The 13,411-nt window shown below is 31.6% G+C and overlaps 1 protein-coding gene across 2 annotated transcripts in view; it reads left to right on the forward strand.

The window, feature by feature from the left end:
* The window catches only part of LOC135925032 (solute carrier family 12 member 7-like), a 47,390-nt gene that overhangs the window by 25,033 nt on the left and 8,946 nt on the right, over positions 1 to 13,411 (forward strand). For both annotated transcript variants that reach the window (XM_065460171.1, XM_065460172.1), the window contains exons 2-14: positions 2,509 to 2,576; positions 3,486 to 3,626; positions 4,958 to 5,104; positions 5,672 to 5,857; positions 6,267 to 6,365; positions 6,913 to 7,028; positions 7,729 to 7,808; positions 8,173 to 8,319; positions 8,890 to 9,024; positions 9,910 to 10,008; positions 10,863 to 10,920; positions 11,877 to 11,995; positions 12,937 to 13,111. In XM_065460171.1, the coding sequence (XP_065316243.1) occupies positions 2,509 to 2,576; positions 3,486 to 3,626; positions 4,958 to 5,104; positions 5,672 to 5,857; positions 6,267 to 6,365; positions 6,913 to 7,028; positions 7,729 to 7,808; positions 8,173 to 8,319; positions 8,890 to 9,024; positions 9,910 to 10,008; positions 10,863 to 10,920; positions 11,877 to 11,995; positions 12,937 to 13,111 (1,570 nt within the window). The remainder of the gene's footprint in view (positions 1 to 2,508; positions 2,577 to 3,485; positions 3,627 to 4,957; positions 5,105 to 5,671; positions 5,858 to 6,266; positions 6,366 to 6,912; positions 7,029 to 7,728; positions 7,809 to 8,172; positions 8,320 to 8,889; positions 9,025 to 9,909; positions 10,009 to 10,862; positions 10,921 to 11,876; positions 11,996 to 12,936; positions 13,112 to 13,411) is intronic.

The raw sequence follows: 13,411 nt of genomic DNA on the forward strand, positions 1-13,411 counted from the left end.
TTATCGAACCTTGGTTTCGGGCCCAGGCCTTGGATCGGGCCTTTTAGGATTCTAATAATAGATTCTAGTATTTGAATAATTTTTTAAGATTAATTTTAGCTCCTTTTAAGGCGCATCGTGACTAGTGTTGTTGTTCGATTTGAGCCCCCTTTTTTTTAAAAAAAAAAAGCTGACTCAATGTTTTTATAGTTTTATCCAGAAAAATAAATATTACGTAGGCTCGAATATTTTGAAATGGAGCAAAGGTTTGGACACCCATCAGAGAAATCTCGAGGCTTACTTAGGGCGATATTTTTCTGGTTAAAAATATTGAGTTTTCAATTTTTTTTTGGTCAAAAGTAAAGTTACTTTTCGATCAGTCCTATACTAGATTGGGAAAAGGGACATACTATGACTAGGTGATTTAAAATTTTTTTTTGTTGTTGTAAACTACCTATCAAAAAACTATAGTTCGAAAATTTTGGAACGAAGCGAGGAAAACTCTTAAACGGTCACGAAAGTTCATTTTTTGTAAAATTTATCGATAAAGTTGTCATTTGTCAAGGAATCGTTTTTTTTTGTGGTGTTTAATAATAATAATGAAAAGTAGGGAGCATCGTAATTTTATAATTTAATATATTTTTTTTAAAAAAACTTTTTCATTTTGAATAGACATCGATAAATTGAAGATGTATTCACATTGTGGAGTGTCATTTATTAAAAAATTTTAATAGCGTCCAGAGGCTTCTACCCAAGCTCCCTAAAACAATTACTTTTCCACCCTCTAAATTTTTTAGCCTCCCCACCAACCCCCCTATCAAATCAAATTTAACCCCTCCTCCCCCCCTCAATAGCATCTTCATAATTATATATTCCCCAAAATTAAACATAATAATTATCAATTTTATTGTGGCCTTTAATATACATAAACATATCTAAAAAAAATATACAATATTTCTCATAAAATATATAAAAAATAAATTAAAACTAATTAAAACTAATTAAAATTTTTAAAATAAAATATATTAAATATAAAAAATAATTTTCTAGTATATTTTCTAGTCCAAGCCTGTATTTCAAATTTGTATAAGTACTAGGGTAAAAGAGGAAACCATTTTTTCCACAAAAAGCGTGTTGATTGAAGATTATTTTAGTATTCATTTACCCAACAAAAATTCGATTTCAGGATTCTCCTCCAATCAAGATTTGGGACAATGTTTAATATAAAAGACAAAAACCTTTACTAAACGTTTTTTTGAGTTGTTATTTTTAAATTTAATCATTAATTACCAGGTGCGCCAGTAATTTACCATCTGATTCGATGAATTTTTTTTTTGCAATACATTCAAGGATCTTTTGATAGAAATTACTGTTTTAAAAAAAAGATATTTAGAAAGCGATATTTGTAACTTTTTTTTTTGGAGTTTCCACATTTTGCACGTTATTTGTTAGTGTGTTGTTTCTAACCTTCACACTAGGATCCTCCAGAGATCAAAATGATTTTAAAGAAAGATTTAATATTTGTTCCTTTAAATTTTTTTTTAATACCAATTAAACTATTAAGAGTGGATTAAATATATACGAGAAACGCATCTATGAGTTAAAATTATTTCCAAAACCAGAATTTATACCAGGGGCCTGGGCCGGGCCGTAGTTTTAATTTTTTAAAATATACCTAGGTCGGGCCTAAGCCTGGCCTTATATTTAGAAACCGTATATATTCGAAATCGCTATTATTAGCTATAAAAATCAAAAATAAATATAATATATTTATTTAAAAATCCGGGCCGTGCCTGACCGTGCAAATGGTACCTCTGCAGGTCTCTGCCACGCATACCTAGTGTTGTTAAACGGCTCGTTTTGAGCCGATTTTTAAAAACGGCTAACTCAATATTTTATCCAGAGGAATACTACGCAAGCCCGAAAATTTTTCTCGTAGAAGGAACAAAGGTCTATACATATATGAACGAAATCTTGAGGCTTAGACAATATTTTTCTGGCTAAAATATTGAGTTAGCCGTTTTAAAAGATCGGCTCAAAACGAGCCTTTTAACAACACTACGCATACCCGTAAGTACGTTACCGATTATTAATGAGACCCTAGTAAAATGCTCAAAGTTTACCTTTTTACGTATTTGAAAATGAAATTATAAATGTATTCATCTTTAATCATGATATAAAAGGACTACACAAATAAGACGGTACAATATTTTAATTAAATCTTCGAGTTAAAACTTAGGCCATATAAAATTAAATGTTTTTTAAAATAAATTAATGATTTATTATACACCCCGGTATCCTCTAAAATGAAATTACGCAACATTCTAAGCAAAGCAAAATTCCATGAATTACCTTGAACTTTTGTTAGAACCCGCTCCAGAAACTGATTCCCATAAATATTAAATGGGTTCTGAAACAGATTCTCATAGATTTGTACTGGAACTCTGTAAGGCTTCATGTTTTGATGCTAATTAATCTATTATAATTCCAACTTAACGCAATCCATTTTTTACTCATTATTTATTATAGATGACAATAGGGTCTACTTCCCGGAAGGCAAAAATCTCGACGTCAAGAATGATTTGTACCTCTATGAAGTATGTCTAGCGTTTTTTTTCTTCTTTTGAATATTATTACATTTTTTTGGGGGGTCCTGGTCTACTTCTTTAGCGCCACGTTTAAAAACGCTTTCAATGTTAAGGGCTGACTTCCTGCCCCGCTTCCTTAACGCTGAGCCTTCTAAACGTAGCGTTAAAAAAGTAGATGCCAGACCCTAACACTAAAAAATCGGAGACCCTACGATAGCACCCTTTTAACCAATATCGAAATCGATACAAACACGGAATCGTCTGCGATTTTTCATTACTTCTTTTTGTAATAAAGTTTCTTATACCAGATGTTTTTTCATCGATTACAAATTTTTTTAAGAATAATATTGAGATAATTAAGGGTCTGGTTTTGGCAAACCCATACCCACCCCAAATTATAATTTTTTTATATTTTTAAATATATTAATTTTAAAAGAAAAACAAAAACTAAAAAAGGATTAAGAAGGCAAGTTAGCCATATTGTGTATTACTTAAAGATGATCGCCATCTTTTTTCTGGGGGGGGGTGGCTAAGACTATACCAAGGCAATCTATATAGGTTTTGAGATGTTGAACGTTGTATAGTTCTTAAAAAAAATTTTTTTTTACTTATTACTTTTAAAATATGAAATTCGGAATTGATACAGCTAAACAGACGATAAGATTTCTTAAATGTGCATAAGGCTCAAAAATATCCAATTTTATTTTTTTTCGGCTTTTGCTATCTTTTAACATTACGCGTTCGAACGCTCTGGTTATGGTCCTTAGTATTATATTGCCATTGGCCCAATGTTTAGTTTTATTTTGAAATCACGATTAACCCTTATATAAGGCCAATAGAAAGTTTACATGGCGCTTTAAGGGGATTAAGAAAGATATAGTATACGATGTAAATCACTACTCCTACAAAAAAAAACAGGAAGAGATGGAAGAGAAAATGCCGGCTACTTCAATCATATCTTCCCTCAACAATTACACGGCTTCCATACCTCCCAACACCAACGCCAGTTTTCAAGGGCCCGCAAATGGGGACATTGCCATAAAATCCCAATCGCTCAAAGTACATATATTTTACATATTTTTTTTTAAATTAGACGCTGCCGCAGAAAATCCGCCAAGCGTAAGAGACGCGGATTAATTTATTTATTCCTCTTTTTTTCAAAACTGAGCTATATCAAAGTGGCTTGAGCATTTCGATTTAGATTGGTATAAATTCGAAAGGCCGGCAGCCATTTTTAAAATAAATAGTAAAATAAATGATAGTCATCTAATTAGCTCAGAGGAGATGCCATTTTTATTTTTTAAAAAAGGAAGTAGATATAAAATTTAACTTGGAAATCGGAACAAATATTTATCGCCATTGTTTACTTCTTTAAATTCCTTCTCATGAATTGCTTTGTACTTGAACACAACTATTTTGAGACCCTAAAGCGGTAAATAGCCAGCATTCTAACCCGTATGTTCCGAAGTGCCTAATCCTCGTAAAAAAATATTTTCAATAGTCGGAGAAGTTGGGGATGTTGGGTATCTTATGAATTCAAGGGTCCAAAAATACCTTTTCACCGAACCCGAAAAAACGCTCAGTGAATGATATTCGATATAGAAAAAGAAAGAAAGCTCCCTTTTTTTTGTCAGCCCAAAATTATCTACTCAAGCCTCGGATTTTTTTGGCACGTATATATACGCTAAACTTTAGATGAAAGGGAACGTGCGCCTCTAGGGTTCGCGGATTTTCTTCAGCATTCACTTGCAGGAGTAAAATCCGCCATTTTTTTTGTTATCACCTACCTTGATAACCCTAACCATTAGGTCTCATTTAGTTAATTCGGCGAATTTTCATCTAAAATTTATCCCCTCAAAATGGGAATTCAATATTGACCATTCCGAATCTCCCCCTTTTTTTTTAAAAAAAAACCTTTTTGTCAGGGATTTATCGACATATCTTGTCAGGAACACGATCCGATATGGTCCCATTTTACCAATATTAAGTTGATATCGGCCAGAGAAGGAAATAAGAAATAATCAATAAAATTAATATAAATATAAAGGGGATAATAGGCTTATTTCAATTAGACCGTACCATAGATGTAGCCAGAATTATGGTAAGGGTAGGGGTAAACCAGGACTTTAGGTTCACTGGCTATAATACATTTTTGATATATAATATAAATTTTTGATGAGATGGGTGTGGGGTGTGTGTAAGAGGGGAGGGATCGATGAACTTTCTTTCTTTCTTTCTTTCTTTCTTTTTCTTTCTTTCTTTCTTTCTTTCTTTCTTTCTTTCTTTCTTTCTTTCTTTCTTTCTTTCTTTCTTTCTTTCTTTCTTTCTTTCTATGCATGCATCTAGCTACATCTTATTTATATATTTGTATACATATATATATGGATCAGGTAAATAAGTTGGGAACCGTGATGGGAGTATTCCTGCCTTGCATTCAAAACATCTTTGGGGTTATTTTATTCCTGCGTATGAATTGGATAGTCGGAATAGCCGGGGCATTTCAAGCTTTGCTAATCATACTCATATGTTGCAGCGTGGTACGATAATTAGTATATACGATTTTTTTTGAAAAAATGTATAAAAAAGTATTAAAACATGAATCACTCTATTTTTGATTATTGAGGATATGATAGATAATTTGCGCTTCTCACGTATAAGATAGCTAAATAGTGGGAGGAAAGTTATGATTTTTAGGAGTTTGTCGAGTAGAATTATGATTAGAAATATGCAAGTTAGGATATTAAAAAAAAACGCACTTATTTCCCGATTCAAAAGTGCGTCAAGTTATTTACAAAACATAGGACTGAGTTAATGTGTTCTATTAAAATCTTTAAAATAAATGCTTGATTTATTTTTACTCCTAGTGGATTTAAGATACAGCTAGCTGTTCTAACTTGATTGACACCATTTTCTTAAAATGTAAAAATAGCTATCGAAAACTTTTTTTTTACAAAAATAATATTATAATTTGCTTAAAATAAAGTGAGGAAAGAAGAAATTTAAAGCCCCCTAATATTTCGTCCACTTTTGAAATGAGGAAATAAATGTCACCAAATTATTTATATCCTCAAATATCTCTTTCTCGTCTTCTCAAAAAAACGAAGACCCTGATAACCGCGATATCGATGAGCGCAATCGCAACCAACGGGGTAGTGCCGGCGGGTGGTGCGTATTTCATGATATCCCGCTCCCTGGGCCCAGAATTTGGCGGAGCAGTGGGCTTCCTCTTCTACCTGGCTACCACGTTTGCTACCGCTATGTACACGATCGGGGCCGTCGAAATTTTACTGGTTTAAAAAAAAGAAAAAGACAACAATTAATTTTTTTATATAAATGATTAAGAAATGGGAGATGAGAGGAAAAGGATCAAGATCCATCTATACGAATTATTAATATTAACCGGTTGTCAGTAATGGTTGTCAGTTTTAATGCTTCAATACCATGGGCTGATACCGAATTATTCAAAACACCTTTAATACTTTTGTTGAATAAGGTTTGATGTAATTTCGCAAACGAGAAAGGAACTTATATCTTCTTGCAAAATATAAAATAAATAAATGAAAACAACATGGCTTACTTTGTAAGAATAATTTTGATAATTTTCTAGTAAATTTTTTGTTATAAGAAAAAAAATTTAATATTGGGATCACAGCTTATGATAATTTAATTATACTTATAATGAAAATATTATTCCTCCAGGTATATCTTGTTCCCTCCATCGCGATATTCAGTAATATGTACCACAATTTCAGGGTGTACGGGACCTGCTTCTTGGTTGTCATGACGTTGATCGTTATGGTACAAATATTTTTTCATAACCATTATATACTTATTTTTTTTTACTAATAACCTTTACTTTTCGTTGGCTCTTTAATCTATTTTTGACGTTTATGTTCTAGGTTGTTCGTTGGACAGCTCAAATCAAGAATTGATTAATGGCATACCCTGTGAATTCGCGGTTCTCGCGAAATAGCTGCCAGGTTATACAAAAAATACAGCATATTTTGTGTACTACGCCGCAAATTCGCGCTAACCATGAATTCGGGATCAAAAAAATAGTGTTGTCAAATCTAAAACGTTGAAAAAATGTGATCCGCTAACTCATTTAAGCGAGAGTTGATTTATTGCCCCCCCCCCCCCATCCTCTCGGCTTTCTTCGAGGTTGGGTCATTATTTAGTCTAAAACCGTTGTTGGTTTTCGGCTAAAAACTTGGCTTCACCTCTTTTAAAGTCAATTCGAAACCGGATATTAACTTACATGAATTTATATTCTAAAGGAATGTAACAATAATCTATTTACTTTATTAATCATTATATATATATATTAAAAATATGATTATAATAGGTGGGCGTTAAATTAGTCAATAAAATCGCCGCGATATCGCTGTTCTGCGTTTTGCTCTCCATTTTGGCCATTTACGTCGGAATTTTCGCTTATTTCCACGGAAATCCGAAAGTTCTGTAAGTTATATTCAATTCAGGTCTTGAGTTTAATTTAGTTTAATTAATCAAAATCTTAGTGGTTAAAATTAGTGTTGCCACATTTACCGGACTAAATAAACGGCCCGACACATGGGCAGTAAATATTTTGGTCTGACAAACGAGACAAATTATTTCATAAAATAACATCTTTATTTATTTAATAATTAAAAATGTAAATTGCTGAAGAAATTTTAAAATTGCGGGAGATTTCTAATTGCGGGAATTTTGAGGGAAGGAGATCTCTGGACTAAAAAATTTCGGGAGTCTCCCGCTGATGGTATGAGTGAGACCTGACAACCCTGATCATAGATATTGATAATAATGTTGTCATAGTTTGTAGCATATATTATAATGATATAATGCTCTCTTAGTCCCATAAGTATCTTTTTTCGAAATCGTATAGTTTCTTTTTTATACTGATTTGTTTAGAATTCGATATGGCACACCTTTTTTTTTGTTTAAAAGTCAATATGATACCCCTTACCAGCATACCTCCTTGAAATGGGCACAAATAGCTTCATCTCTCTTCTCTCCATGCTGTTTGAAATATTTAAAATTTTAAAATGAACAACTAGGCCAAAAAAAACGCCATTATAACTAATTGAATTAATTATTTTATTAGAACAATTTATTGGTTACTTTGATAATATTTATGGGGGGAAAAATAAAACTTGTCTAGAATTTGTATGATAGGGGATCAATTGATAAAGAAATCGTTATACGGCGATGATTCGATGTGCTATAAGATTGACGCTTATGGTAACTATTTTTGGTATTTATTTATTATACGCACGCATGAATGTATTGTAACTTGGATTATCAGTAGACACCACGCCAATCATTTTTGTTAAAACATTTAAAAACCGTAAAGTTATATGGTCGGAGGGAGATCCCGCAGAAGATTTTTTGGCCCTAACTTAATTTAGATTAGAAGTAGATAATTATCACGTGACGATGTTTATAAAAACAATGATTAGATTACTATTTTTAGCTAGACCCACGTAAATTTAATCTTAAAAAAAATGCAACCATTTTAAACGATGACGTCACTTAGATCATAATTTTTTTTAGACTTTAAATTTTGATTCAATCTAAAATAATAAATATAATATTATGTCACAAGGAAAATATAATCACAAAATGTGGGGAGGATTTTGTAAGAGGTACGACAATGTAACATCGAGCTTTGTCGGTTGCAGCGACTATTTCATCAATCACAATATCACCCAAAAAATGGGCATTCCTGGTTTGGGAAGCAAAGTCTTTTTGGGTAAGATTTTATGTGTTACATTTTAATCCTAATTCTATTTAAAATACTAATATTTTTAAAAAATATTCGGGCCGGGTCGGGCCGGACTTTAGAATTTTTTTAAAATATATCTAAATTTATATCAATTTTATATTGAATTTTTTATGTAAAATAAAAATATTTGATTTTATTTATCGAAATCAAACGACATATAACATATGTCTTTTATTTTGAGTAATTAAAAAAAAATTAATTTCTAAATTTAAATAAATTCGTGCAGATCACTAATTATATTATTTGACATATTTTTTGAACATTGAAACGTATTTAAGTTAAATTTGTTTATATTATTCAAAAGTTACAAATTTTCTTATTTTCGACGGTAAGCTTCCATTATTTTTATTTTTTTTCATCACCTATTTATTGATAACCATCTCCCGGGGCCAAAATTAATGATTATTTTTATTCCAGAATATTCGAAAGAAGTGCTGTTTAAATTTAATATTTAGAAAAAACTAGTTTGGTTACTTTTACTCTCCAATTTTTAGGTTAAAATCTTTTACAATATAAATATTACATGACATATTTCAGACAACATGAAGTCTCGATACATGAAAAAGGGCGAGGCGAACCCAGGCGAACCGGCTATTAGCGAGTACATCGTGCAAGCGTACCTCGCCACCTCGTTTACAATACTTTTGGGCATTTATTTTCCTTCCGTTACGGGTAATCTTCATTTATTTTTTTGTGACTTGAGCAATTGGATCGGATTTAAACGAATGGCTTTTCTTTCTTCATATTTGCTCAGATGCTATTTTATGCTAAGCATTCAATTTAGGTAATTTTCACTGGATTTTTTCGGAAGCTTTTTTAAGGAAAAATGAAGGTATTTCCAACTGCTAATACGAATATTAATAATATATCATATCGTAGGTTTGGGGACTTCTACTAACTCCCCCGTCCCACCCCTGCCGATATTATACCCCACAAAAACCTTACTCCCTACGACCTCTAAATGTTACCCTCCTACACTTCTCCTAGTAAAGAAAAGGAAAATCCAAATCAAAACTATCCACCTCCATCCCTCTAATTTTTTGACGATCAGCATCATCATAAATACCTCCCTCTCTCCCTTCAACTTCAATGGCCATCTTGGATCACCCCCCCCCCCCCCCCCCATCCACCGACCAGAGCGGAAAGTCCTGTTTAGGTAGAGTATCTGCCCCAAAAGTTAGGACAATTATTTTGTCAGATAATATAATTTCATAGAAAGCTTGAAAATCATAGGCAAAATATATTTCATAGCTTGAAAAGCTTGAAAATCGCGGGCAACTTTACACATGATAGATTATAAGATTCGAAATATATATTTTTTTTTAAAAAAAGCGCGCTATAAAATGCTTTAACCTTTTTTTAAAATAGAGATTTTGCTAAAAATTAGGATCAATGTAAGTATAAACCCTTGTTAAACTTCCTACCATATGAAAATGATTTGGATATAGACGATTTTATGGAGGATTAATTGTTTTTTTGGTTAAAATTTCTTCTTTCCGGGAACCAATATTTGCTTTAATTTTTTTTTTACTAATATCATTTTACAAAATTTTTCAGGTATAATGGCCGGTTCAAACCGATCCGGCGATTTAGCCGACGCTCAAAATTCCATTCCTAAAGGAACTCTCGCCGCTATCATATTCACTTCCTTAGTCTGTAAGTTTTTTTTGATAAAATATGATTTGAACTCTTGATAAATTAATTATAATTCTTAAAGGTACGTAACTATAAAAAAATGTAACCCCCCACCCATCCTTACCCCCACCTGTCATTTTCGTCTTATACGGGCCACCTTTCTATCGTTTGTAATTGTGTGTTCGAAATTAAAATTTATTCTCTAGATCGTACCTAATCCGCATTGCCACAAAAAAACATATGTGGAAATGCGTAACTCTCTATCTTGACCCATAAATCTTATTTCTGAATCCCCGCTAAAAATAACTCTACGCGCCCTCATAATTTGTCGCCATCTTTGAATTTGTTGTGGGAACTTTAAACGCCTCATGCATCTCTTGCCAAATTTCTTGATGTAGAGCGGAAACGATTTTATGAATAGTTTTAAACCGGAAGTAGGAACCGTTACAAATCTAGGAACCGGAACCCATCTTGAAATGTTAAAAGGCTAATCTTGTACGCATTTTGTTCAAATACGTTGCGATTGGTTTTAGAAGGTTTATAATAGCGTTTCGGACTTCCGGAACTAGACCCTTTTTATTGGTCTAGGTTCGAATCTCCGAACTTAGGTCCAGTTCTCGGTGCACTCAAATTTTTATTAACCATCAAACATAATTTCCTTTTTATTTTTTATCTTAAACATTGACGCATTATCATTTCCGTTAAGAACTTGCAGTTCTAGAACAATATTGATTGGCGCGTCAATGTCAATAAAGAATAATTTAAGTACATCATCGCAGGACTTCCCCACCCTTACTAATAAAATTTTAAAAGCTAAGAGTGAGATATAAAAATACGATTAAATGGATATAATCCACATATATAAAATAATTTAGATATTTCCTCGGCTTTGTTATTTGCGGCCTCGATATCTTCGCCTCTTATGAGAGACAAGTATGATATTTTTTTTTCTATTATGCTACCATGTCATGGTATGTCAATCTCGTCAATCTCTTTTTGCGAAAGCGATAGTGTATTTAAGATCACCGCTACAATTTTTTTTAAAAATTCGATATAACTCGATATAGTCAGTTACCGGAATCCGTTAACCGATACCGATATCATAATATTTATCGCGAAACGTATTTTATAAAGAGGCAACTTAGGACACTCGCCCTATATCTCTTTAGGTAAAAAAAAGTTAAAATTTGAATTTTTTAAGCTATAGATTGCGTCAAAAATATATGAAATTCACAAACTTTTCAAAACTTTAAACGGAATAAAGAAATAAGCTATTTTTTAAAGATAAAAATAAGAAACATACAAAAATATAATCCTAATAAATTTGAAAAATTTAACATAATTAAATTTCATCAAAATTTTTTAAAATTTGCTAAAGTTTTAAAACTATGCGAATTGTTTTTTAAAAATGGTTTTGGATACCGCCTTTAATAATAAACAATTTTTTTTTAGAATATAAAATAAATATTTGTAACAACCAACGTTCATTTGATCTCCCCTTCCAAAAAATAAAAATGTTTTTTGAAATTGTAATTTAAATTTATAAATAATTTATTGATATTAAATAATATCTAAAATCATATTATTTTTTAAATGTATAATGTTGTAATCAAGATTATATGATAGAGGGAGATGGTGATTGATGTTAGAGAGTGTTGTGTATTTTTTGATAAATTAATAACGTTTTTGTTTATTATTGTTTTAAAAGAGAATGTGTAAAAAGGAAAGAAATGGGTGTTATTATTATTTTTTATACGAAAGTTTTTGCTATAAAATTCTACCAGTGGAACCATAAATTCCACGTTTTACTCTACTAAGGAATTACTATATTATAATAAGCCTAAAAATATAAATTATACGAATTATTTAAAATGTATTTATTTACCAAGGTTTGGATCGAGTATAGGCGGAGGAATGATAGTGGCGAATTTAGGTTGGCCACATCCTCTTATAGTCACGATAGGCTCGTTTTTATCCACTATCGGTGCCGCCCTACAAAGTTTAACAGGTATACACTAACAGCTGTAACTTAGTGTTTATTAAAACGCAAGCCCACAGATTTTACTCGTTGATGGCAGAAAGGTTTGTATCGTCGGCCTAGAATTGGGGTGCGCCACTTGCGCAAATGTTTAAAATGAGAAAATCAATATAAAAGTTTAAAATCAAATTATAGGAAAAGCTTATTGATTAATTGACAGAAGTTTTTATTATATATATATATATATATTGGGAATAAATAAGTTATTATCCACTTCTAACTCAAAAATTTTGAAAATGTCGAGTGGAACACTCCAATTCTAGACCGACGGTATGTCTATTAACGAAATCTCTAGGCTTGTAATATACTATTTTTTGGTTAAAATATTGGGGAAAAATTGAGCTGTTTAGCAACACTACACAGAACATTACTAGAAGCTACAAAAATTCCCCAATCAAAAATGGGTAAAAACAAGGAATTTATTTTCTAATTTTATCATCTCTAAGGCCCCCTCACCCTTGCTCCTAATTTTTTTAAAAATTATATGCAATAGCAGCTTGAACACCACTTTTTGATTTTTTTTTTTAGAAAATCTAAAAAAAATCATCTTTCAGCACAGCTAGTGTTATTAAACCGCTCGTTTTGAGCCTATTTTTAAAAACGGCTAACTCACTATTTCAGCCAGAAAAATATTGCCTAAGCCTCAAGATTTCGATGATATATGTCCAGACCTTTGTTCCTTCTATGAGCGAAATCTTCAGGCTTGGGTAACATATTTCTGGATGAAGTATTGAGTTAACCGTTGCTCCGCTAATAATGGTTTTAGCGGCTAATGTATATGGTATCATCCCCAAAAAAACTCATTTCGTATTCGTTTGCTTAATTAGATTCGATACCCTTTTTCACACTCCGTAGTTTTCCCTAGAATTTGAAGCAGGTTTTCTATCAGATATTTTATATGCATTTTCTAGGCGCTCCCAGACTTCTGCAAGCCATAGCAAAAGACAACATAGTTCCTTTCCTCAAATGGTTCACCAAAACTTCTGCTAAAGGGGAACCCTTAGCAGCCCTTGGATTAACTTTCGTCATATCTTTGCTCGGGATATTCATAGGAAATTTAGATTTTATAGCCCCCATACTTACCATGTAAATTTATTAATCGATTCTTCTTTTTTTTTGTTTTAAAATTAAAATTTTTATTTTCCTTGTGTAATCGGATTTTTAAAATTTAATTTTACAATCGAGAGATTCATAATCCTCCAATTGATTCCATATCCCAATAAGACATATTATATAAATAAAATTTTTTTTTGTATTCGATCCTAATAAAATAAAATTCGAAGTATTTTTCGAATAGCACATATTCGCTAAGGAGCACTACGATTAACAAGTTCAATTTAAGAAATATATTTTTCTATTTTAAATCATTTAAATAGAATATTATTT

This window comes from Gordionus sp. m RMFG-2023, chromosome 2 (assembly GCF_954871325.1).
Source record: "Gordionus sp. m RMFG-2023 chromosome 2, tfGorSpeb1-WG-v2, whole genome shotgun sequence".
Classification (NCBI taxonomy): Eukaryota; Metazoa; Nematomorpha; class Gordioida; order Chordodea; family Parachordodidae; genus Gordionus; species Gordionus sp. m RMFG-2023.